Source organism: Pseudorca crassidens, chromosome 19 (assembly GCF_039906515.1).
Source record: "Pseudorca crassidens isolate mPseCra1 chromosome 19, mPseCra1.hap1, whole genome shotgun sequence".
NCBI classification, from domain to species: domain Eukaryota; kingdom Metazoa; phylum Chordata; class Mammalia; order Artiodactyla; family Delphinidae; genus Pseudorca; species Pseudorca crassidens.
In genome coordinates, this window is record NC_090314.1 from 10,109,362 (window position 1) to 10,132,291 (window position 22,930).

Here is a 22,930-nt window from a genome sequence, read left to right on the forward strand (position 1 = left end):
TGGATATGTCATATGACCAAGTATTTCTTTTGACTTTTCTGGAAGAGGCAGTTTGGTTGATGGTGTCAGGCCAAAATGTTGATGCTTTGGGATGTTCCGGTGGTTAATGGGAACGAATAGAATACTTGCTTTTGAAAACATGTAAAACATAAATTTACTTTTAAAGATGTTTATCACATATAAACACCCAACTGTACAAAAAGGTTACCGATGAAAACTGGAGTGCCCTCCCACTTCTGGCATGCATTTTCCCTTTTCCTCCCTGGAGGCAGCAACTTCTAACAGTTTTGTGTATCCTTCTAGAAAGGTAATACACATGTATAAGGATACACATCTCCAGTCACTCTCACCCTTTCAGTTTTTAGTGTGAATTATAGGGTAACATGTCCTCTTTACTGTGCGTTACCTTTTTTGTCTAGCAGTGTATCTTGGGGCTTATGAAGTAGGATGTTTAAATAGTACTCTTAAATATCTTGAAATTGTCTCAAACTTGACAGAATAGCTCTTTTGAAGTGTTTCAGTTATGTATACTAACAAGACTGATTATCACTTGAAGGTCATTTAGCCCAGATTTTTTTTTCTCCGTGGGCTAGGAAAGGAAGCTCTGTTAGCAGCTTGACTTCCAATTAGATACTAATGGTAAAGAAGGATTATCCATTTGGATGACTGATCAAGGGAGTGAACCCAGAGACGTTAAGACCTAGGTAAATATCTGTCGTTGCAACCCCACACTGTTGCTCAAGTCAGTGAAGGTGGCCAGTTACCACTGTGTGATACAGCATGGTCTGTCCATGAGCTCTCAGCGGCAACCTGGTAGTTCCTCTCCTAGGAAGGTCTTGAAAGCTGGACAACAAAGACATACCAAATGAAAACAAACTTAAAAGGTGCTATTTATAACAGTATTTTAAAAACAGGAGATACGTAGGAATAAGTCAAATGAAAGTATGAAACCTCTATACTAAAAACTATAAAGCATTTAGAGAAAGGAAGGAAAACCTAATAAGAGGGATAACCATGTTCACAGATTGGGAGGACTCCGTACTGTAAAGATGTTAGTTCTCTTAAAATTGATCTGTAGATTCAGAGCAAACCCGTTTAGAGTCCCCAGCCAGTTTTTTTTGTTGTCACTTAAGCTGATTCTAAGGTATATATGGTAATTTTGAAGAGCCAAGGCAATTTTGAAGAAAAGTTTTGAACACTCACGTGATCATTTATCAAGACTTAACCGTAAAGCTGCAGTGTGGTGTTGGCACAAGGACAGGCCAGTAAACCAGTGGATCAAAATAGAGTCCAGAAACAGCCCTCCATACACGTTGTCACATGATTTATGACAGGTGACACTGCAGTGCAGTGGAGAAAAGATCTTTTCAATAAATAGTGTTAGGTCAGCTGAATGTCCACATGGAAAAAAACCAAATCTTAGCCTCTACAGTCAACCTTCCATGAAAATCAATTCCAGAACGATTGTAGACCTAAATGTGAAAGGTAAACTAAAACTTTTAAGAAAATGTAGGAAGATATCTTTATGACGTTGAGAATAGGCAAAGATTTCTTAAACAGAACACAAAGACAATGTGAAGGAGATGCATGGTAAATTGGATTTCATTAAAATAAATTCTGTGTATCAAAAGATAGCACAGAGAGAGTGAAAGCCAAGCCATAGAATGGGAATCTAGATTTGCAGTGAATATATCTGGCACGTAAGATATATTTGACACGGAATATATAAAGAGCCCCCATAAATCAAGAAAAACTCCTTAGGGAAAAAATAGGCAGACAACTTGATGTTGTACTTGACAAAAGAGGATGTCCAGTGGCTGAACACATGAAAAGGTATTCAGCCTCTCCAGTCATCAGGAAATTGCAAACTAAAGCCATGCTGTCATACCATTACGCCTGCCAGATTGGCTAAAATTAAAATTACAGATGTCTCAGGAGTTACTAAGATGTGGAGCCACTGGAGTTCTCATGTCCTGCTGGAGGGACCATCATTTTACAACCACTCTGGAAAGCTCTCTGAAAACTGTACTAAAGACATGTACGTGTTGATAGCATCCTTCCAAATAGTCCCACCTGGAAACAACCACTGAACACCAACACTGTAGCGGATAAATACATGATGGCGTATTTTATACAATGATCCTAATGAGAGGAAACGATCTACAGCCACACACCACACACTGGATGCATCTCACAAACACAGCACTGGGTGAAATAAGCCAGGCAGAAGCTTGCGTACCGTATGGATTCCATTCTATAAAGGCAGGCCTCGTGTATGGTGTTATCAGTAATGAAAGTGGTTCCCTTTGGGGGAAGTAGTGACCAGAAGGGGGCATGGGAGGTCCTGGGGTTCTGCTTACGCTGTTTCTTATCCTGGGTAGTGATTAACTGGGGGTGTTCACTTTGTGAATTCTTTGAGCTCTACGCTTCGGTTTCTTTGCCTGTATGTTCTACTTGAATTTAAAAATTCGTAAATACACATGTATATACACTTTTATGTAATACATATGTATATATACTTATAAGTATACTTACATATACACGTATACTTACAATATATAGCATAATGTATATTTACATTACATATATGCTTAGTGTATATATTACATATGTATGTGTATGTATACGTATATAGCCATGTATACTTATGTATAAGTATACATGCATATATACACTGAGACGCTTGTGTATCTATCCGTACGTGTGTGTGTGTATGTATGTATGCACACACATACACAGCTATGTCTTGAACAGGCCACAAGATGGAGATGTAAGTCAATAGAAGGGGAGACATACTCAGACCTTTCCAGTTTCTAGATTTTTAAAAGTTAGGGTTCTCCTCCCTTGAGAGTGAGGAGAGAAGGGTTGATTGCTTGGACTGTCCAACTTTGGAGGAGGAATCGCTTACCGTTCAGTTCTCTTTCATCTTTTCCCCCCTCCTCTGTGTCACCGCAAACCCATTTGTCATGTTTAAACTTCCTCCTCAGGGCCTCTCTGTAGACTTTTTCCCCGTCCATCTGCAAGCTGCTTATTCTTGTTTCCTTCCCCCTCTTTCATCTTCCTGCCTTTTCCTGTCACATCTTTCTCTTCCATTGCTCTTTTCCCCCTGGAAGAAGATGTTTGGTTTTGGCATTTCTTGGTTTTAGTTTCTGCTTCCCATTCTTAATTTTGAAAGAGAGGAACCCTTTCAGTGCCTTTGATAGTCTTCACTGAAATGGCCTTTACTTTTGTAGGTCTTTGCTGCCTTATCCGCTCTCCTTCCCTGGTTCTCCCGCCCTATGGGGAAATGACTCATCTTTTATTGAATTTAAAACAAATTATCCACACGATACACACTCATGATAACAAGTCAGTCTACACTGAGGTATGACCCAAAGTTAATACCCTCTCCCCCTTCCTTCCCTCCAGTGTCATTCTCCTGATGTAACCTGTGTTAACCTCCCCACATTTATCTGTGCTTGTACAAATATTTACAAGTGTAGTTACATGAATATGCATTTTCCTTTCCTATTTTGTGGAAAAGAATTTTACATATTACTCTGTAATTTAGTGTTTTTCATTTAAATTTGGGCATTCCTCTAACAAACAGATTTAACTAAATTCTCTTCAATAGCTGCATTATTTCACGATAGAAATAGGCAGTCACTTTTCCAGCCACTCCCCATTTGATGAATATTGGGTGGTTTAGTTTTTTGCCATTACAAACAATGACGTGGTAAATATCCATGAAGACTGTGGCGTCTATCTCTATAAGACAGATTTCCCCTAAGTGGGGTTATTGGGACAAAAGGTATGGGTGTTCAAAATGTAACAGGTTCTGCCATGTCTGTTTCTTAAAAGTTACAGTGCTTTACGTTTCCTCTGACGGTATATGGGAGAGCCCATTTCCCTACACCGTAGGTGTCGGCGGGTGTTACAGAACTGGTTGGGTTATGCTGATCTGATGGGTGAGAAATGGTATCTTGTTTTGAATTGCAGTCCTTAACTACTGGTACAGTTGTGACTTTTGATGGGGAAAATAAAAAGATTTCCTACTTCTGCATGATTACTTTTATTATTTGGTTTTTTTTACGGCGTTGGGTCTTCATTTGCTGGGTGTGGGCTTTCTCTAGTTGTGGCGGGCGGGGGCTGCTCTTTGTGGTGCGGTGGCTTCTCGTTGCAGAGCACGGGCTCTAGGGGCGCGGGTTTCAGTAGTTGCGGTGCACAGGCTCAGTAGTTGTGGCTTGTGGGCTTAGTTGCTCCACGGCATGTGGGATCTTCCCGGACCAGGGCTCGAACCCGTGTCCCCTGCATTGGCGGGCAGATTCTTAACGACTCCGCCACCAGGGAAGTCCTCATGCATTACTTTTAAATGATAAAACTCACTTGGGAATTGAAAAAGGAAGCAAATTCTTGGCAGTGAATAAACAGGAAGAAAGGAGTTATCTATACACACTGTATTGTAAGTTATGTTGACTTATTTTTTATAAAGCCTCTATAATACTTTCCAACTTGTGCTTCTTATAAGTGAAAATTGTAAAGAAACTGAAAAAAGAAAATTTTCTTGTCTATTAGAAGAAGGACTTCCCTGGTGGCATAGTGGTTAGGAATCCGCTTGCCAATGCAGGGGACACAGGTTTGAGCCCTAGTCCAGAAGATCCCACGTGCCGCGGAGCAACTAAGCCCGTGCACCACAACTACTGAGCCTGCGCTCTAGAGCCCGCCAGCCACAACTACTGAAGCCTGTGCTGCACAAGAGAAGCCACCGCAATGAGAAGTCCGCGCACCACAACCAAGAGCAGGCCCCACTTGCCGCAACTAGAGAAAGCCCGTGCACAGCAATGAAGACCTAATGCAGCATAAAATAAAATAAATTTTTTAAAGAAGCTGTTTCTCCCTCCCCCTCTTCTGTATTTGCCAAGCACTTTCATACAGATGATTTTATTTGACCGTCATAATAATCTCCAAGGTAAGCAGAGAAGGGATTACTTTTTTGGTTTACAGATGAGGAAACTCACTGTGCCCAGGGTGGGTTAATGGCAGAAGGAGAACTAGAGCTCATCTCCTTGACCTTGGCTATGGGTTTCGTTTCTCGGGCCTCCCTTTCTCTGAATTGTGGTCCCTTGCAGGGACCCTCATCATCTGTTCCTTCTCACTAGCTTTGAGTACTTTGCCCTCCTGTTCACTGCACTTAGTAGAATCCAGCCAAGGATTGCTAACTTTGCACACGTAATTCAGTGGATGGAGCAAAGGGTTTACAATTAGAAAACCTGGGTGTGAATCTTGACTCCATTTCGTTTTCTGTAACATGAAAATAATCATGACTCCTCAAAACGTTGTGAAGTTTGGATGAGAAATATTTGTGACGGTGTATATTTGTGCTTTTGTGAAGTGGTCTGTAAACATTCCAGAACACTTGCTGTCACTGATCTTAGCAGAGGGGAATTCAGAGGTGGCACGTCTTTCTATCCTGCTCAACACAATTGGAGAACAGTCCGTGATGGTTTATAAGTATGTGCTAAATGATGTGGCCTGGGCCGTAAATGGTCTAGGAGATTGGAGGAGAGAGAGATCCATGTGAGGTGGAGGAAGTTGAGAAGAACTGGATGGAATGAGACTTGAGATCGCCGTTGTGGAGTGAGTAGGGTTTGTACCGCTTACGGTTTCCCTCCTTTAACCCTACTCTTTCCAGACCTGTAATTTCCATACCCATCTGTGTATTGGTGCCTGGGTGGTGGCATAAAACTTCACCTGAGGGAGACTACAGATTTCTGGGCCTTGGCTCCAGAGGGAGAGGATGCCGTGGTTATTATGAATTTGAGTTTTTGGATATGAACTAGATTGATAAGAAACAAGGTTATTGAGGTGGAAATGACGACTGTATGGGCGGTACTTTTGTGCATCTCGAGCATATACATTATTTGTTCACACCCTTCAACAGTTTCAGTGCCAAATTTGGATTTTTGTACATCAGCTGACAAATAGAAAATTCTAGCATAGAATTTTTAACACCGTAGAGCATTGCAGTGTTTAATTCTACTCCCTTCCAGCCAATTTCATTTTACTGGACTTGCATCTTTGTCCAGAGAACAGTGTTAATTTGCACAACTAATTGAATATTTTAGTGCCTTGTATCTTTAAATGAGTGAGAATGGAAACACATATAAAGGGGAAAACAGGTTGAGGCAAAGATGGAAATCACTGGGCATGCCTAATGCCTAAATGCAAATTGTCAGCCTCATTGGGTTCTCATTGGATTTATCATTTAAGTGTGTTTGGTCCTGCAGAACAAAGTGAAAGAAGATGTAGAACATTTGTTATTGAAATGAGTGTCGAAAAGGCACAACAGAAACTCCCTTGTAATATGGAAGCATATTGTTGACTTTCACTCTTTCTCTTTCTAAACGTGTTTTCAAGACTCCACTGTGTAATAAAGTAAGGAGCTGCTTGTAATAAATGGTAATTATTGGTTAACATTTATTTTGTACTTTAATCGCTAACCAGCAGATGGCGCTCAGTCACCAGACATCTGGCAGAGCAGCTAATTCATCTTTCACTTAGAATTCTTAGGTTTTTATACACCAAGGTCGTAATATATAGCACAGAAAACTACTTAGTATCCTGTGATAAACGATAATGGAAACATAAAAAGTCTACATGTGTATAACTGAGTCACTTTGCTGTACGGCAGAGATGAGCACAACATTGTACATCAACTATATGTCAATTTAAAAAAAGACAAAACCTAGGAATTCTGTGGTTTTTTTTTTTTTTTTTTCCAATCACCCGTTCCTGTCCTCCTTCGACTTTGCAGGTACCATGACAGTGACATTAAGGTAAAAGTAAAGAATTGTTCCCTTTGGTTTTATTTGCTTGATTTTAGATTGCCTGGATGACTCGAGAATAGCACACAGAGGTTTCTCAAATTCAGGTCAGAGGCCAAAATAATGATTTCTGATGGCCTTTCCCCCCCTGCACTTGTGTTCTTCTGTGAGCTGTTTTGTTAAGTTTTACTGTTACATTTAAAACTTCTTACTGGTAACGTTTAGCCAGCAGTGAATAGGGAGAAAAATGAGAGTGGTTTACAATTAAAAAATTATTTGCTTATGGTAGATTTTAAAGATGCTGTTGTGAGACTTGCCTTGAATGACATGTAAGTAAGAGATTTTCCTTGCTTGAGGTCTTACTGTTCTGGACTAATACTAATTAGTCTAAACAAATTGAATAATCTTTATTCAATTAGTTAACAACAACAAAAATTTGAGTACTTTGCAAAAGGCTCAGTGTTAGGCATTTATTGTCCCTGGAGTACCAGCTTCCTGAGGTCAGGTACTTGTCTCTCTTGTTCTCTTCCAAGCCCCTAGATTCATGCTGGCACATAGAAGGGACTCAGTAAGTGTGTGTAGGACAGATGGTTGGATGAATAGGTGGATGGGATACAAAAACACAATTGGGCAGAGTACTGGACTTAAAGAAGTTAGCTGTCTAGTAAATATGGCCACAAGTAGCCACAAATCCATAGCTTATGATCTTGACAGCAGTTTTACTTTGGGGTTGTTACGGGAGTTATGTCGAAATCTGAGAAAATTCCGAAAGGAAATGAAACATTTCCCTAAGTTGTGTCAATTCTCCAAGTCACCCAGTTTGGAAATCTTGATCCTCTGTCTCCATTCTACTCACCAGCACTTGTGGAGCTTTACTTTGAATTGCTGGGTGAATCGTCCCTTCCCTGCCATCCTATCTTGGCATTTCCCTCATCCAGACCCCCATCCTCTTCTGCCTAAATTGTACTAGCCTTCTGGTCTACCTCCCTGACTGCGGCCTCTCCTCAGTGTAAGCCAGCCTGAATATTGTTGCCAGATTTTGCCTTTAAAGAATGTATGTCAAAGGAAACTATTTCTGATTGAAATTTGAGCCTCTGTGCATCTTTATATTCATGGAAAGAAACTAGCTGAGAAAGCTTTGAGAAGGGAAATCACCCTTTCAGACCATAGTAGCATTTCACATCTACAGGCAAGTCTAGTTACAAAGCTCTGTAGACTCGATTCAACTCACTGACACCCTAGAAATATCATCTCTAGTCCTGACTGCAAACCTCTCTGTGGCCTGTGAATACTCAAACACCGATGTTTTTTCAGACAAAACAAACATGTTTATGGTCACTTTGACATCTTTTGGAAATGCTAAGAAAAGCTGCTTCTTGGAATCTACTGCTTTTTCAATTCTATATTCGGTTGATAAGAACACCCTCCCTGTGAACTCTAACAAGTTTCAACTACATTTGTCAGCAGAAAAACATGGATTAACTGCAACCCCCCCATATTGTCATAATTTAATAATGTGTATCACTTTCTTTTGGGGATAAAAATGAAATATTTTTACAGTGTCAGAAGGGACTAAAACTTTTTGGTAAAATCTTAAGACAGATATCTAACCTGTTTAGTAATGTGACATTTGACAAGTTCCATTTTATTAGATAAGTTCCATCTTGAAAATATGGGTAAAAATGATGGATTTATTTTTAAAAACATTTCAAGTCTACCCTAACCTCAGAAGCATAGTATTTAGCATTTCCTTTCTTTAACTGACTTTTCAAAGGAGAAACACTCCTTCATTGTCCTTCCAAAAGTGGGCTTGAGCTGCAAGGTGTTTTAGTGACAGAATTCCCGTTCAAGTTAAAATTCTCTCCATCTTCTTGAACAATGTCAGTCTTTGCTGCTAAACTCTTGAAGGCAGGTAGCAGTTAAGATTTCTTTTGACTTTTTTTTCCTTTAATCTCAAAATAAATGTTAAATATCCCTCTCATTTTGTCTCTCGCTTAAAAAGCTCAGTGGTCGTCTTAGTTCTGTTTCATAAACACGTACTGAATGCTTCTCCAGCATACTCAGAGGAACTGTCTTTCTGGTCCTAGGGATATAAACATGACTGTCATGTGGCCTCTTTCCTTCCAGAGCTCATAATTTAGGAAGGGAGACAGGTGAGTAAATAACTAACTACAATCCTGCTTGATAAATGCCACGTTGGAGGTTTTGCACGAAGTGCCGTGAGAGCACCAGGAGTGATGGATTTAAGGGAAGGAGGGGGTGGGGACGGGAATCGGGAAAGACTAAACAGCAGAAGTGACATTTGAGTTGAGCCTTGGGGGATGAATAGAATTTTGCCAGATGGACAAAGGGGTGTGGGGGTGGGGACTCTCCAGACTCATACAAAAACATGAGAGTGTGAAAGTTTGTGCCTTTGTCTGAGACGTGGTAAGAGTCTTAAGGCTGAAGGAAGAGTAGGGTTATGGAAGGGGGTGTCGGGAGATGACGTTGCAGAGATCACTGGGGCCATGTTGTAAAGCTTAAGTTTGACCTGTAGCTTCTAGGGAGTCGTGACAGTTTTAAAATAGGGGAGATCTCTGGTCTAGAAAGATCGTTCTGGCAGCAGAGTGTAAGGGGATTTGAATCGGGGTGACTGGGAACAAGGAGACCGGTTGGAGGCTATGAGCTTCTTCTACATGAGAGGAGATGAAATGGGGCATGGACTTGAGAACCAGCTCCAAGGGAGGTCTTGGGAATTGATGAGATGTGGCCGGGGTGTGGAGGTGAGGGGGGGTTGGATGACTTGGGAATACAGTGATGCGGCTAGAGAGGATAGGAGAAGAAACAGCTTATGAGGTGAAGGTAGTGAATTTGATTTTGGGTGTGTTGAATTTGGAGTGGAGTTCCCAGCTGGAGAGCCCTAAAGGAAAATCCATAAATGTAGATAGAAGAGCCTGTAGGGAGATGGTGTGGGTAGAGAAATTTGAAAGTCGGTGATTTTTCAATCAGGATGAGGGATGGGAGGACCTGCCTGCCCTGGATTGTGATATGTGGGGTTTCTTTTTAACTATTTGTACGCCGTTCCTCCCCCACCGTCAGATTTCTGATAGTGCCCTGCCAGGGCGGGAGCCCCCAGGTGAGAATCCACCACCATGATGACTCGAGAATATGGCCTGTTTCATTCATATTGGGGAGTAAAAATGGTGTAAGCACTGCTAGCATCTGTCCTTACAGCCTGAAACCACAGGTAAAATTGCCCAGGGAGAGACAGTATAGCAAGAAGAGAAGATCTAACTAGAATCCCTGAGGCACACTTCTATTTAAAGGGCAGATGGAAGAAGAGGTACCTGCAAGTTACAGAGAAGGACCTGCCCGTGGGAGAGAGTGGCATGGAAGGAGCGGAGGGAGGAGGGGTTTCCTGGATACTGGAAGAAGGTCGGCAGTGGCCAGTGAGGCCTGGAGGACGGGGGAAGTGAGAACTGGCACGAGGTTTTGTCAGTAAGGAGGTTATGGTTGAGAAAAGTCTCAGCAGTGTGATGGGGTAGAAGTTGGATCACGGGGGCTGAAGAGTGAACCCCAAGGGTCAAGAAGTAGAGCTGGTGAGCACGGTCCATTCTCTTTTTTTTAATATTTAGCTGCTTTGCGTCTTTGTTGCTGCTCACAGGCTCTCTAGTTGTGGTGAGCGGGGGCTACTTTTCGTTGCGGTGCGCGGGCTTCTCATTGCGGTGGCTTCTCTTGTTGCGGAGCACGGGCTTTAGGCACGCGGGCTTCAGTAGTTGTGGCTCACGGGCTCTAGAGCACAGGCTCAGTAGTTGTGGCGCACGGGCTTAGTTGCTCCGTGGCATGTGGGATCCTCCTGGACCAGGGCTCGAACCCATGTCCCCTGCATTGGCAGGTGGATTCTTACCCACTGCGCCACCAGGGAAGCCCCTCATTACCATCATTTTAAAAATCCTATGAGTCATACTATACTATACTATACATACTATACTATACATACATACTAGAGTGAGTGGCTGTTCCCATCTGGGTAGAAATGGTCGGATATGGTTTCATCCACAAGATGCTCCTCACAGTTTGCACAGAATGTGGGCAGGTGGAGGCAGAAGGGGAGATACCTGGAGTGAGAAGGATCCTGTAAACATGGGACTGAGGCCAGAAGTGTGTGTTCTGTGTTCCTTGGCCAGCAAGGAGCCCAATATGTCTCGTGCAGAAGGAGCCTATGGGTTATGAGAGGGAGTCAAGATTAGGATGGATAATTCAGAATTGGTGTTATAAATGCTATGCTATATTCATAGACTTGGTTTTGAAACCCTGCATGTGTTTCTATCTGAGCAGCCAAATATGAAATAAGAAAGTAAGTGGTCATTTTTAAAGCTATAACCTGTAGGGGCAACGTTATATCTTCTCGAGAAATAATATTTGTGCCTTTGGTGCCACCTGTGAGACAGACTTTGTCCGAATAGAAAGGCCACTTCCATTTGGCCTTGTGTTTTGAAATTTAAGACCTTCATTTATGATTATTGACTCAGATGTCTCATGGAGGATTAGTAAAACTATTATGCACTGCCACCGTCTCCTTTACAGGCTGTAATTCTCCTGGGGACCAGGCTTGGGCCTTATTTATCTGCGTATCTCTTCCAGCACTGAACACAGTTGCTGGCATAAACTAAGCATGCAATAAATTGCAGTCGAACTGAATTTTCAAAGCAGGTGAGGCGAGCCCCCTCGGCACTCGTGGGAGTGATTTGCAGCAGAGCTATGTTTTTCGAGTTATGTAACGCCTGTAATCTTGTTCTCAGGTCCAGCCTGATGACTGGAGGGGCCAAGCGAGGAGGACCCAACCCGTGGCTCTTCGAGGAGCCGGAGGAGACCAGAGGCTTGGGTTTTGATGAAATCCGGGAACAGCAGCAGAAAATTATCCAAGGTACTAAATACCCCAAGAACGTGGGCTCAGAAACATTGTCAGATTTGTTACCATAGCCTTGGGGATATCCCTCATACCCACTGAAAATCGGAGGTAAGACTGTTGGTCTCGGAGAGCTCTTGGCGCTTTTGTGCCTCAGGGTACCTGAAGATTAGACAAACGCTGTTGTCCATCCAGGTAGCTCATGGAAGTAGGGATTCTCTCCTGGGAGAAGGACAGAGCAGTTCTGAGTCTGATCAGTCCAGGTGACTCTGAGGCATGTGCCCCCTCCCTGTTCTCCACGATTGGGGATCATTCTCCAAAGAAAGACTCCATCTTTTTCACATATAAGTCAATTTGTTTTATTTTTTACTTTTTAATTTTTTATTGGAGTATGGTTGCTTTACAATGTTGTTAGTTTCTGCTGTACAAAGAAGTGATTTTGGCTTTTACCTTCAAGTTCATCTTGCCCAGTGGCTTTTAAAACTGCTAATTTCTTCTCGTTGTTAATTTCAGAAGTAACGCCTATTTGTTATACAAAGTTCAAACAATATAGGGATATATAAGATGAAAAGCTGTATCTATTGTTTCTCCGATCTCAAACTGTAAACAGATGAACAATATATTTCCTCAGGCTTTTTTCTATATATATACTGTATATTCAGTGTAAGCACACATATATTTTACGTAAATGAGATCATGATATAGATAATTCCACAGCTCTTTAAAAAATTTAATACGTGTGATAGACATTTTTCATGTCAGTGTGACAGATGTTCTACTTTTTGAAAAACAGCTTTATGGAGGTGTGGTTGACCTCGTAAATAGCACGTATGTAAGGTGTATGCTTTACTAAGTTTTGGTACGTGTATACACCTGTGAAACCATCAGTACAATCCAAGTAATAAACATAATCATTACTCCTGACAGTTTTCTTCATGTCTGTCTGTAAATCTTACTGTTGTCCCTCCCACATCCCCAGATAGCTGCTGATCTGTCTTCTGTTGCTATAAATTAGTTTTTTTTTTCTGTATAAATGGAATCATACAGTATGTGCTCTTTTGTTGGGGATGGGGTGGGGTCTGGCCTCTATGTCAGTGTAACTATTTTAAGGTTCATCCGCGTTGTTCCATAGATTAGTATTTCATTCTCTTACATTACAGAATAGTATTCCCTTGCCTAAATTGACCACAGTCTGCACATCCATTCACCTGTTGATGCGTATTTTGTGTTATACAAATAAAACTGCCATGAACATTCATGTGCAAGTCTTTGTATGGACATACATTTTCATGAATGACTGAGGTGTATGTTTAACTTTATTTTAAACATCTTTATTGGAATAGAAGTGCTTTACAATGGTGTGTTAGTTTCTGCTTTATAACAAAGTGAATCAGCTATACATATACGTATATCCTCATTATGTTTAACTTTTAAAGACACTGCCAGACTCATTTCAAAAGTGGTTGTACAATTTTACATCGCCACCAGAAGAATTTGTGTCCCAATTGCTTCAGATCCTCGCCAAAGAGTGTTATAGACAGTCTTTTTAATTTGAGACATTCAAGTAGGTGTGTAGTTGCATTTCATCGTGGTGTTAATATGTATTTCCCCAATGACTGAATCTTTGCATGCACTTATTTGTCATCAGCGTGTCTTCTTCGATGAAGTGTGTGTTCAAATTGTTTACCTATTTTTAATTGGGTTGTTCATCTTTTGTTATTGAGTTTTAAGAATTTTATAAAACATATCCTTTTATATGTTAGATATTTATGTTTTAGAAATATTATCTCCCCATCTGTGGCTTATATTTTTGGTTTTCTTAACAATGTCCTTTAAAGAGCAGAGGTTCTTAATTTTAATGAAGTCCAATTAGAAATCTTTGACTACCTAAAGCCACAAAGATTTACTGCCTTTTTTTTCCTAGGAATTTTATAGTTTTAGGTTTTACAATAGGTGTATGGTCTACGTTGAATTGATTTTTTTTTAATATAGCAAGATGAAATGCATTTCTTTTTTTTTCATTTGCATATTTATTTGTTCCAGCACCATTTGAAAGAAAAGAGCATCCTTTCTCTACTGAATTACTTTACTCTTCTTGGAAATCAATTGACCGTATATGGTGTGGGCCTATTTCTGGACTTTCCGTTCTGTTCCATTTGTCCATTTGTTTATCTTTACATCAGTGCCACACTGTCTCCATTATTGTATCTTTGCCACAAGTCTTTAAGTCAGGTAATATAAGTCTTCCAACTTTGTTCTTTTTCAAAATGTGACTGGCTATTCTAGATCTTTTGCATTTCCATATGAATTTCAGAATCTGCTTTCAATTTCTACAAAAAAGCCTCGTGGGCTTTTGATTGGGATTACACTGCATCTTTAATTTGGGGAGAATTGACATCTTAACAATATTGAGTCTTCTGATCCATGAATATGGCATATCTCTCCATTTATTTAGTTCTTTAATTTTTCTCAGCAGTGCTTTGTAGTTTTCACTGTACGTCTTATACATCTTTTATCAGATTTATCCCTAAGTAGTTCATATTTTTTTGTTCTTATTAATGGCATTTATAAATTTCTACTTCTGATTGTGGCTAGTATAAAAATACAATTGATTTTTTGTATACTGACCTTGGATCATGCAGCCTTGCTAATAAACTCACTAATTTATTAACAGCTTTTGGGTAGAATCTATAGGACTTTCTATACAATGGTCAGTGCCATCTGTGGATAAAGACAGTTTTACTTTTTTAAAGACTTTAAGAGCAGTTTTAAGTACACAGCAAAATTTAGAGGAGGGTACAGAGAGTTCCCATATAACCCCTTTCCCCACACATGCATAGTCTTCCTCCATTATCAACCACCAGAATGGTATATTTGTTATGATGAATTAACCTACATTGATATCCTAATCACCCAAAGTCCATAGTTTATTTTAGGGTTCATTTTTGGTGTTGTGCATTCTATGGTTTGGACAAATATAAAATGACACATCCTTCATTACAATATCATACAGAGTATTTCCACTTCCCTAAAAATCTTCTGTGCCCTGCCTGTTTATCTCTCCCTCCTCCCTCAACCGTTGTCAACCTGTGATCTTTTTACCATCTCCATTGTTTTGCCTTTTCCAGAATATCAGTAGTTAAAATAATACAGTATGTAGACTTCAGATTGGCTACTTTCACTTAGTACGTGTTTAAGGTTCCTCCATGCCTTTTCAAGGCTTGTGATAGCTAACTTCTTTTTAGCACTGAATAATAATCCACTCACCTCTTGGACCAAGTTTGTTTATCCATTCACCTTCTGAAAGACATCTTGATTGTTTCCATATTTGGGCAATTATGAAAAAGCTGCTATAAACGTGTGTGCAGGTTCTTGTGTACATGTAATTTACCAACTCTGGATAAATACCAAGGAGTGCAATTGCTAGATCACATGGTAAGAATGTTTAGTTTTGTAAGAAGCCACCAAGTTGTCTTCGAAAGTGACTGTACCACTTTGCCTCCCCACCAGTGATGAATTGAGAGTTCCTATTGCTCTGCATCCTTGTCAGCATTTGATGTTGTCAGTTTCCAGGGTTTGGTCATTCTAATAGATGTGTGGTGGTATCTCTTGCTTTAATTTGCATTTCCCTCATGACTTATGATGTGGAGCATCTTTTCATATGCTTATTTGCCATCTGTATGTTTGTTTTTTGTTTTTTTGCGGTATGCGGGCCTCTCACTGTTGTGGCCTCTCCTGTTGCGGAGCACAGGCTCTGGACGCGCAGGCTCAGCAGCCATGGCTCACAGGCCCAGCCGCTCCGCGGCATGTGGGATCTTCCCAGACAGGGGCACGAACCCGTGTCCCCTGCATCGGCAGGCGGACTCTCAACCACCGCGCCACCAGGGAAGCCCTGTATTTGTCTTCGGTGAGGTATCTGTTAAGACCTTTGGTCCATTAAGAGTTCTTTGTATATTTTAGGTAACAGTCCTTTATTAGATGTTTCTTGCAAATATTTTCTCCCAGTCTATGATTTGTCTTCTCATTTCCTTGATAGTATCTTTCACAGAGCAGAAGATTTTAATTTTAATGGAGTCCAGCTTATCAATTATTTCTTTCGTGGATTGTACCTTTGGTTTTGTATCTAAAAGTCATTGCCAGACTTCTCGTTTCCTGTTCTGCCTGTAAGGACCTTGGAAGTCACCACTCCATGCTAACAATCAGTAATATAATCTGAACAGACTGAAAAAGTCACCAACTCTTCTTGGATCTGTAAGAGGAGGGCACAGGGCAAATCACTTCCTGCAAGATTGGAGAGACAGGAGAATACAGGGAGTCACAGCTTACTGGAGCAGAGACTTCTGAGCAGAAGCCAGTGTGGGAACCAGTTGGGTAGGAAAATCTGAACTGTCATTGATGAGTGGCTGGAGGCTCAGTGTGGACAAATCTGAGCATTAAAAACTCCAGGGGACCCAGTCATAGTGGGGTCCTCACAATTGTGTGAGATTCACCTCTGGGAGCTCTACCAGGTTCTCACAGTAAATACCAGAGAAAAATCCCCTCCTGTTTCTGGTGGAGAGAGGGGAAAAGGAACCATTTTGGAATATGCTAGAGCACTCTGTTCTTAACAAGATTTCATCCTCAGGAGAAACTACTTAACCAGGACCTAACTTGCTAAGTAATATCAGTCTAACTGACTTGGGGGAAAGGAAATGCCTAACTCTCTAGCCCACTAGCCATCCTGTCCCACCTAAGTGGCAAGGGGAGGAAAAAACTTTGAAACCCTTGTGACGTTCACAGCCCAGAGACATAGACTCACTAAAGACTGGGACCTAATGATAGGACTGTAGAACACTCCCTTAATGCCCACACTTTACCACCACCTTTTACTAAAAGTCTTTTTACAGCAGTACATTTTACCACATACATCCTGTCTAATAAGAAAAAATTACAAGGCACACCAAAAGGCAAAAAAACATAATTTGAGGAGACAGCAAGCATCAGATCCAGACATGCCAGGGATGTTGGAATTATCAGACCAGGAATTTAAAACAATGATTAACATGCTCAGGATTCTAATAGATAAAGTAGATAGCATTGAAGAACAGATGGGCAATGGAAACAGAGAGGAGGAGCCAAAAAGAAATGCTAGAGGTCAGAAACACTGTAACAGAAATGAAGAATGCCTTTGATGGCCTTATTAGTAGACTAGACATGGCTGAGGAAAGAATCTATGAGCTTGAGGATATCTCAATAGAAACCTCAAAAAGTGAAAAGCAATAAGAACAAAGATTGATATAAAACAGAACAAAATATCCAAGAACATTGGGACAACTGCAAAAGGTGTAGTAGATGTGTAATGGGAGTACCAGAAGGAGAAAAGAGAGGAAAAAACAGAAAAAATATTTGAAACAGTGGCTGAGAATTTCCCCCAGGTTAATGGCAGACACCAAACCACAGAGTTAGGAAGCTCAGAGAACACCAAGCAGGATAAATACCAAAACATTTACACCTAGGCATGTCATTTTCAAAGTACAGAAAATCACAAAGATAAAAAAACCCCAAAAGAATCTAGAAGTAAAACAACACAAAACAAACAAAAAAGAACCCCTCACTTCTAGAAGAACAAATGTAAAGATGACATCTGACTTCTCAGAAACCATGTAAGCAAGAAAGTGGAGTGCAATCTTTAAAGTGTTGCCAAAAAAACCCCTCCAAAACAATCTCATCAATCTAGAATTCTGTACCTTGTGAAATTATCCCTCAAAACTGAAGGAGAAATACTTTCTTAGACAAATGAAAATTGAGGAAATTTGCCAGTAGATCTGCCTTGCAAAAATGGTTTAAAGGTTATTTAGAGAGAAGGAAAATAATATAGATTAGAAACTTTCTACATAAAAGAGCATGAAGAAGGAATGAAGTGATAAGAAAAAAGTCATTGCCATACTCAAGGTCATCTAGGTTCTCTCCTATGTGATCTAGTAATTTTATAGCTTTGCTTTACTTTTAGATTTATGATTATTTTGAATTTTTGTCAAGAATGTAGGGTCTAGATTCATTTTTCTCATGTGAATGTCCAGTTGTTCCAGCAACATTTGTTGAAAGACTGTCTTTACTTTATTGTGTTTTCTTTGCTGTTTTATCAAAGATTGTTGACTGTATTTATAAAGGTCTGTTTCTCGGCTCTCTGTTCTGTTCCATTGACCAGTACCACACTGTTTTGATTACTATAGCTTTATAGTAAATCTTGAAGTAGAGTAGTGTCAGTCTTCTAACTTTGTTCTTCTCCTTCAATATTGTGTAAGCTCTTCTGGGTCTTTTGCCTCTCCATATAAATTTTAGGATCAGTTGATATACACAAAATAACTTGCTGGGATTTTGATTGAAATTGTGTTGAGTCTATAGATCAAGTTGGGAAGAACTGATACCTTGACAATATTGAGTCTTTCTATGCATGAATATGGAATATTTCTCCATTTATCTAGTTCTTTGCTTCCATTCATCAGTTTTGTAGTTTTTTTCATTTAGATCTTGTACATATTCTGTTTGATTTATACCTAAGTATTTCACTTTTGGGAGTGCTAGTGTAAGTTGTATTGTGTTTAATTTCAAATTCCACCCATTCGTTGCTGGTATGTAGGGAAGAGATTGACTTTTGTATATTAACCTTGTATCCTGCAACCTTGCTATAATGGCTTTTTAGTTCCTGGAGATTTTTTTGTCAGTTCTTTTGGATTTTTTACTTAGGTGATCATATAACCTGCAAATGAAGTTTTCTTTTCTTCCCAATCTGTATGCCTTTTCTTTTCGGATTGCATTAGCTAGAACTTCTAGTACAAGGCTGGAAAGAAGTGGCGAGAAGGGACATCTTGTCTTTTACCTGACCTTAGTGGGAAAGCTGAGTTTCACATCATTAAGTATGTTGTTAGCTGTGGGGGTTTTTGTTTTTGTTTTTTTTTTGGCTGCATTGCATCTTTGTTGCTGTGATCGGGCTTTCTCTAGTTGTGGCGAGTCGGGGCTACTCTTTGTTGCAGTATGTGGGCTTCTTATTGCGGTGGCTCCTCTTGTTGCGGAGCATGCGCTCTAGGCACGTGGGCTTCAGTAGTTGTGGCACGAGGGCTCAGTAGTCATGGCTCACAGGCTCTAGAGTGCAGGCTCAGTAGTTGTGGTGCATGGGCTTAGTTGCTCCACGGCATGTGAGATCTTCCCGGACCAGGGCTCGAACCCATGTCCCCTGCATTGGTAGGCAGATTCTTAACCACTGTGCCACCAGGGAAGTCCAGCTGTGGGGGTTTTGTAGGTATGAAGTTGAGGAGCTTCCTCTCTATTCCTAGTTTACTGAGAGTTTTTATTAGTAAGGGACGTTGGATTTTGTCTGATATGTTTTCTGCTTCTGGTGATATGATCGTGTGATTTTTCTTGTTTATCCTGAAATCCTACGTGTTGGTCCATGGTTTCACCCATTAGCTGTAAACAATACATCTGTGTCCTAAAAAGCACCACATGTCATAGCTGATGGTTGATGGGGAAATTCCTTTGATGTGGTACAATTTTGATGAGATGATTTTGGAGACATGAGGATGCCTTAATGACACTGATTTGTCATGGTTGCAGCATTTGAACTTGTATAAAAAGGAAATCTGTAGGTCTATAACCTGGCAATGTTTTATAACCCTGTATATTAAAGATGGCTTTCTCATAAAATCCTGAACCACACAGCCCTATGGTCAAACATTTGTGATGTTTGTGCCTCTGCTTTTAAAGGTGCTGTGACGGACAGTTGGCATGCCAGGGTTCGAGAAGAGTGGATGGTTTGAAGTGCTTGCACGTACCTGTGCAAAACCAACTGGCTGCCTCTGTTCCTATTTTACTGTAAATTTTATGGTACTGTTCCTGTTGCATTCTCCAGGGAGCTTCTCTCTAAACAAACACCCCCCACACACTGCCCCCGCAAGTGGTGGAGATGCTGGTGTCTGAGTTTCCTGGTGTATCCAGGAAATCATTTTAAATCAACTATACTCCAATAAAAATTAATTTTTAAAAGTTGCCAGAAATGAAAAAGTGGACATCAGTGCTGTTTACGATGATGTGTTTCTGCTTGCTTTTTCTTTTCTGATTTTAGTTGTTTGTGTCCTTTCTATTTTTTCATAGTTGGCCTGACCAGGGGCTTACTGAACTTACTGATCTTTTCAGAGAACCAGCTTTGGTTTCATTGATTTTTTTTCTCTCTTGATTTCCTGTTTTCAGTGTCATTGATTTCTGCTCTAATTCTTAATATTTCTTTCCTTCTGCTTATTTTGGATTTAATTTGCTCTTCTTTTTCTAGTTTCCTGAGGTGGGAATTTAGACTATTGATCTTAGATCTTTCTTCTTGTCTAATATATGCATTTGCTGCTATAAATTCTCCTCTATGCACTGCTTTTGTTGTATCATAAATTTTGATAAGTTGTGTTTTCATTTTCATTTAGTTCAAAATATTTTTAAAGTTCTTTTGAGACTTCTTTGATCATGTATTATTTAGAAATGTTGTTTAATGTCTACGTATTTGGGAATTTTCCAGCTATCTTTCTGTTGTTGATTTCTAGTTCAATTCCGTTGTATTCCGAGAGCAGAACTGTATGATTTCTGTTCTTTTAAATTTATTAAGGTATGTTTTATGGCCAAGAATGTGGTCTATCTTGGTGAATGTTCCATGTGAGCTTGAGAAAAATGTGTATTCTGCTGTTGTTGGATAAAACAGTCTGTAGATGTCCATTACATCAGCTGATTGATAGTGGTGTTGAGTTTAACTATGCCTGCTAGATCTGTCCATTTCTGATAGAGGGGTGTAGAAGTCTCCAACTATGATGGTGAATTTATCTCTTCCTCCTTGCATCTCTATCAGCTTTTCGTCTCATGTAGTTTGCTCTGTTAGGTGCATACACATTAAGGATTGTTATGTCATTTTGGAGAATTGACCCCCTTATCATTACATAATACTCTTTAACCCTGCTAACTTTACTTGCTTTGAAGTCTGCTCTGTCTGAAATTAATATGGCAGCTCCTGCTTTCTTTTGATGACTATTAGTATGGCTTATCTTTCTCCATCTATTTACCTTTATTTTTTTAATAGTTAAGAGATTTTATTCTAATAGCTGCAATTACACTGCTTGCTTGTCAAAATGAAAACTGAAAACAAGTATACGAAACAGTTGATTACTAATTGTGTATTGAAAGCAGTAAGAGGTTCTGCAACACCAAAGTAAAGCAGTTCTGAGGTTTTCCCCAAGGTAAAGGTTAACAGCTCCAGCTTCTTTAGTGTTTATCAAAATACAAAAGAAAAAAGTAGAGGTTATTTTCAATGGCAAATCTGACCCTTGCAGGCTGAGGGAGTGAAAGCACTGGGGCTCCGAGGGGCTGGGGTTCAAGGATGACCACCTGTGCTCATGCTGGTGGGACCCCAGAGAGCCCGGAGCAGGCAAGCAAGGAGACGGCAGGGCTCCTGCTCCAACCAGAGCGTTCCAGCCAAAGTGCCCCATGCTGACCCAGGAAGGGCTGGGGTTCCTCCAAGGGGTCTGAGAGAAGTGGCTGCAGCCTCCAGCCCATCTCCTGGGCAGCCACGTGAGCACAAATGCTATGGGGTGTGGGATGACCCGAGACGGAGCAAATCACAGGGACCTTACTGTGACCATGCAGAATGGATCATGGCTGGTTCTGCCCCACTTCACATTCCCAACAGGAGATAGACCACACCGGTGGACTGGACTCAGGCCATTACTACAGAACCTACACTAGGCACATTTCTCCCTTCTGTGTGTTCAAGTGTTCTCCTTGTAACTATTATAAAAAATGCACCGAGTTTGGGTTAAAAACCAACCACCAAAATGGATCTCAACACAGATCTAAAGCCCAAGAGGAGGAGCGTCCGGCTTGTCTGCAACAGCGACTCCTGGATGACCCGTGTGCCTAAAATCCCTTCTCAGTACTAAACAGTGGGTTGATTTTCTTTTTACAATTAAAAAAAAAAAAACTGAGTAATATTGCATAGGAGTACCAGAAACTGCCTCATTGGAGACAAAAACTATTTGGATTAAATAAAAACCCAGTTGCAGGCAGCGTCTGCACATGTACAGCACGGTGAAGCACACCGTGACCGACCAGCATGGAGACAGCTTCTGGCACTCTCACCCCAGGGGCACATTTGCCACATGAGAGTAAAGCGAGGGTAGGAGGAGGGAGTGAATGGGGAGGAGAGAGGAGTACAGCTCACTTCTGGTTCTGGAGCTGATTGGACAGCCAGTCCAGTCCCTTATAGAGCCCATCCCCACTGGTGGCACAGGTGGCCTGAGTGTACCAGTTCCTGTGCCTGAGTGTAGACCCAGCTTGTCCGTGACCTCAGCTGCGTTCGTGGCATTGGGGAGGTCCTGTTTGTTAGCCAACACGAGCAGCACAGTGTCCCTGAGCTCGCCTCCTGCCAGCATCCTCATAAGCTCCTCTCGGGCCTCATTCACACGCTCCCTGTCTTTGCTATCAACCACAAAGGTGAGACCTTGTGTGTTCTGGAAGCAGTGGCACACAGAGGCTGGATCTTGTCCTGGCTGCCCACGTCCCACACAGTGAAGCTGATGTGCTCGTATTCCACGGTTTCCACGTTGAAGCCTGTAGTGGGAATGGTGGTCACGATTTCACCCAGCTTCAGTTTGTACAGGATGGTGGTCTTTCCCGCAGCATCTAGGCCCACCATGAGAATAGACGTTCCTTTTTTGCCAGAAAGGTTCTTGAAGAGGTTTTCAAAGATATGCCCTGTGCTGTAGACTGGTGGGAGCGACACTGGGCACAGAAGCCCTTGGCGGCCGTGGCGCAGCTGCTGCTTGAAGGCAGCCATTGGTTTCGCTCCCACTCCGTCCATTTACTTTTAATCCATATATTTCTTTATATTTAAAGTGAGGTTCTTATAGCCAACTATAGTTGACTCTTGTTTTTTGATCCACTCTGACCGTCTTTGTCTTTTAATTGGTGTGGTTTTACTTCTTCATTTCAGTCTGGATGTCTTTTTTCTTTCTTGCCTTATTACACTTGCTACAGCCTCCAGTACAATGTAGGAATTATGAGAGCAGACATCCTTGCCTGGTTTCTAATCTTATGGAGGAAGTATTCATTTGAAAGCCAGATGTGAGTTTTTCTTTGTTCAGTTACTAGATATTTCTTTCTAAAAATATTCTTGAGGTTTTTTTGTTGTTGTTGTTGGCTGGGATGCAGTTACTTGGGTCTTGCTTTGTCA

General features: G+C 40.9%; 1 protein-coding gene and 1 pseudogene across 3 annotated transcripts in view; one reads left to right on the top strand and one right to left on the bottom strand.

Moving 5' to 3' along the window:
* STX8 (syntaxin 8) overlaps window positions 1-22,930 on the top strand; it is a 251,695-nt gene that overhangs the window by 33,092 nt on the left and 195,673 nt on the right. For all 3 annotated transcript variants that reach the window (XR_010937415.1, XM_067715433.1, XM_067715432.1), the window contains exon 5: window positions 11,585-11,709. Coding sequence is in view for 2 of the 3 variants with exons in the window: in XM_067715433.1 (XP_067571534.1) it covers window positions 11,585-11,709 (125 nt within the window). In the remaining variant the exon portion in view is untranslated. The remainder of the gene's footprint in view (window positions 1-11,584; window positions 11,710-22,930) is intronic.
* Window positions 21,670-22,534, bottom strand: LOC137212511 (ADP-ribosylation factor 1 pseudogene; annotated as a pseudogene).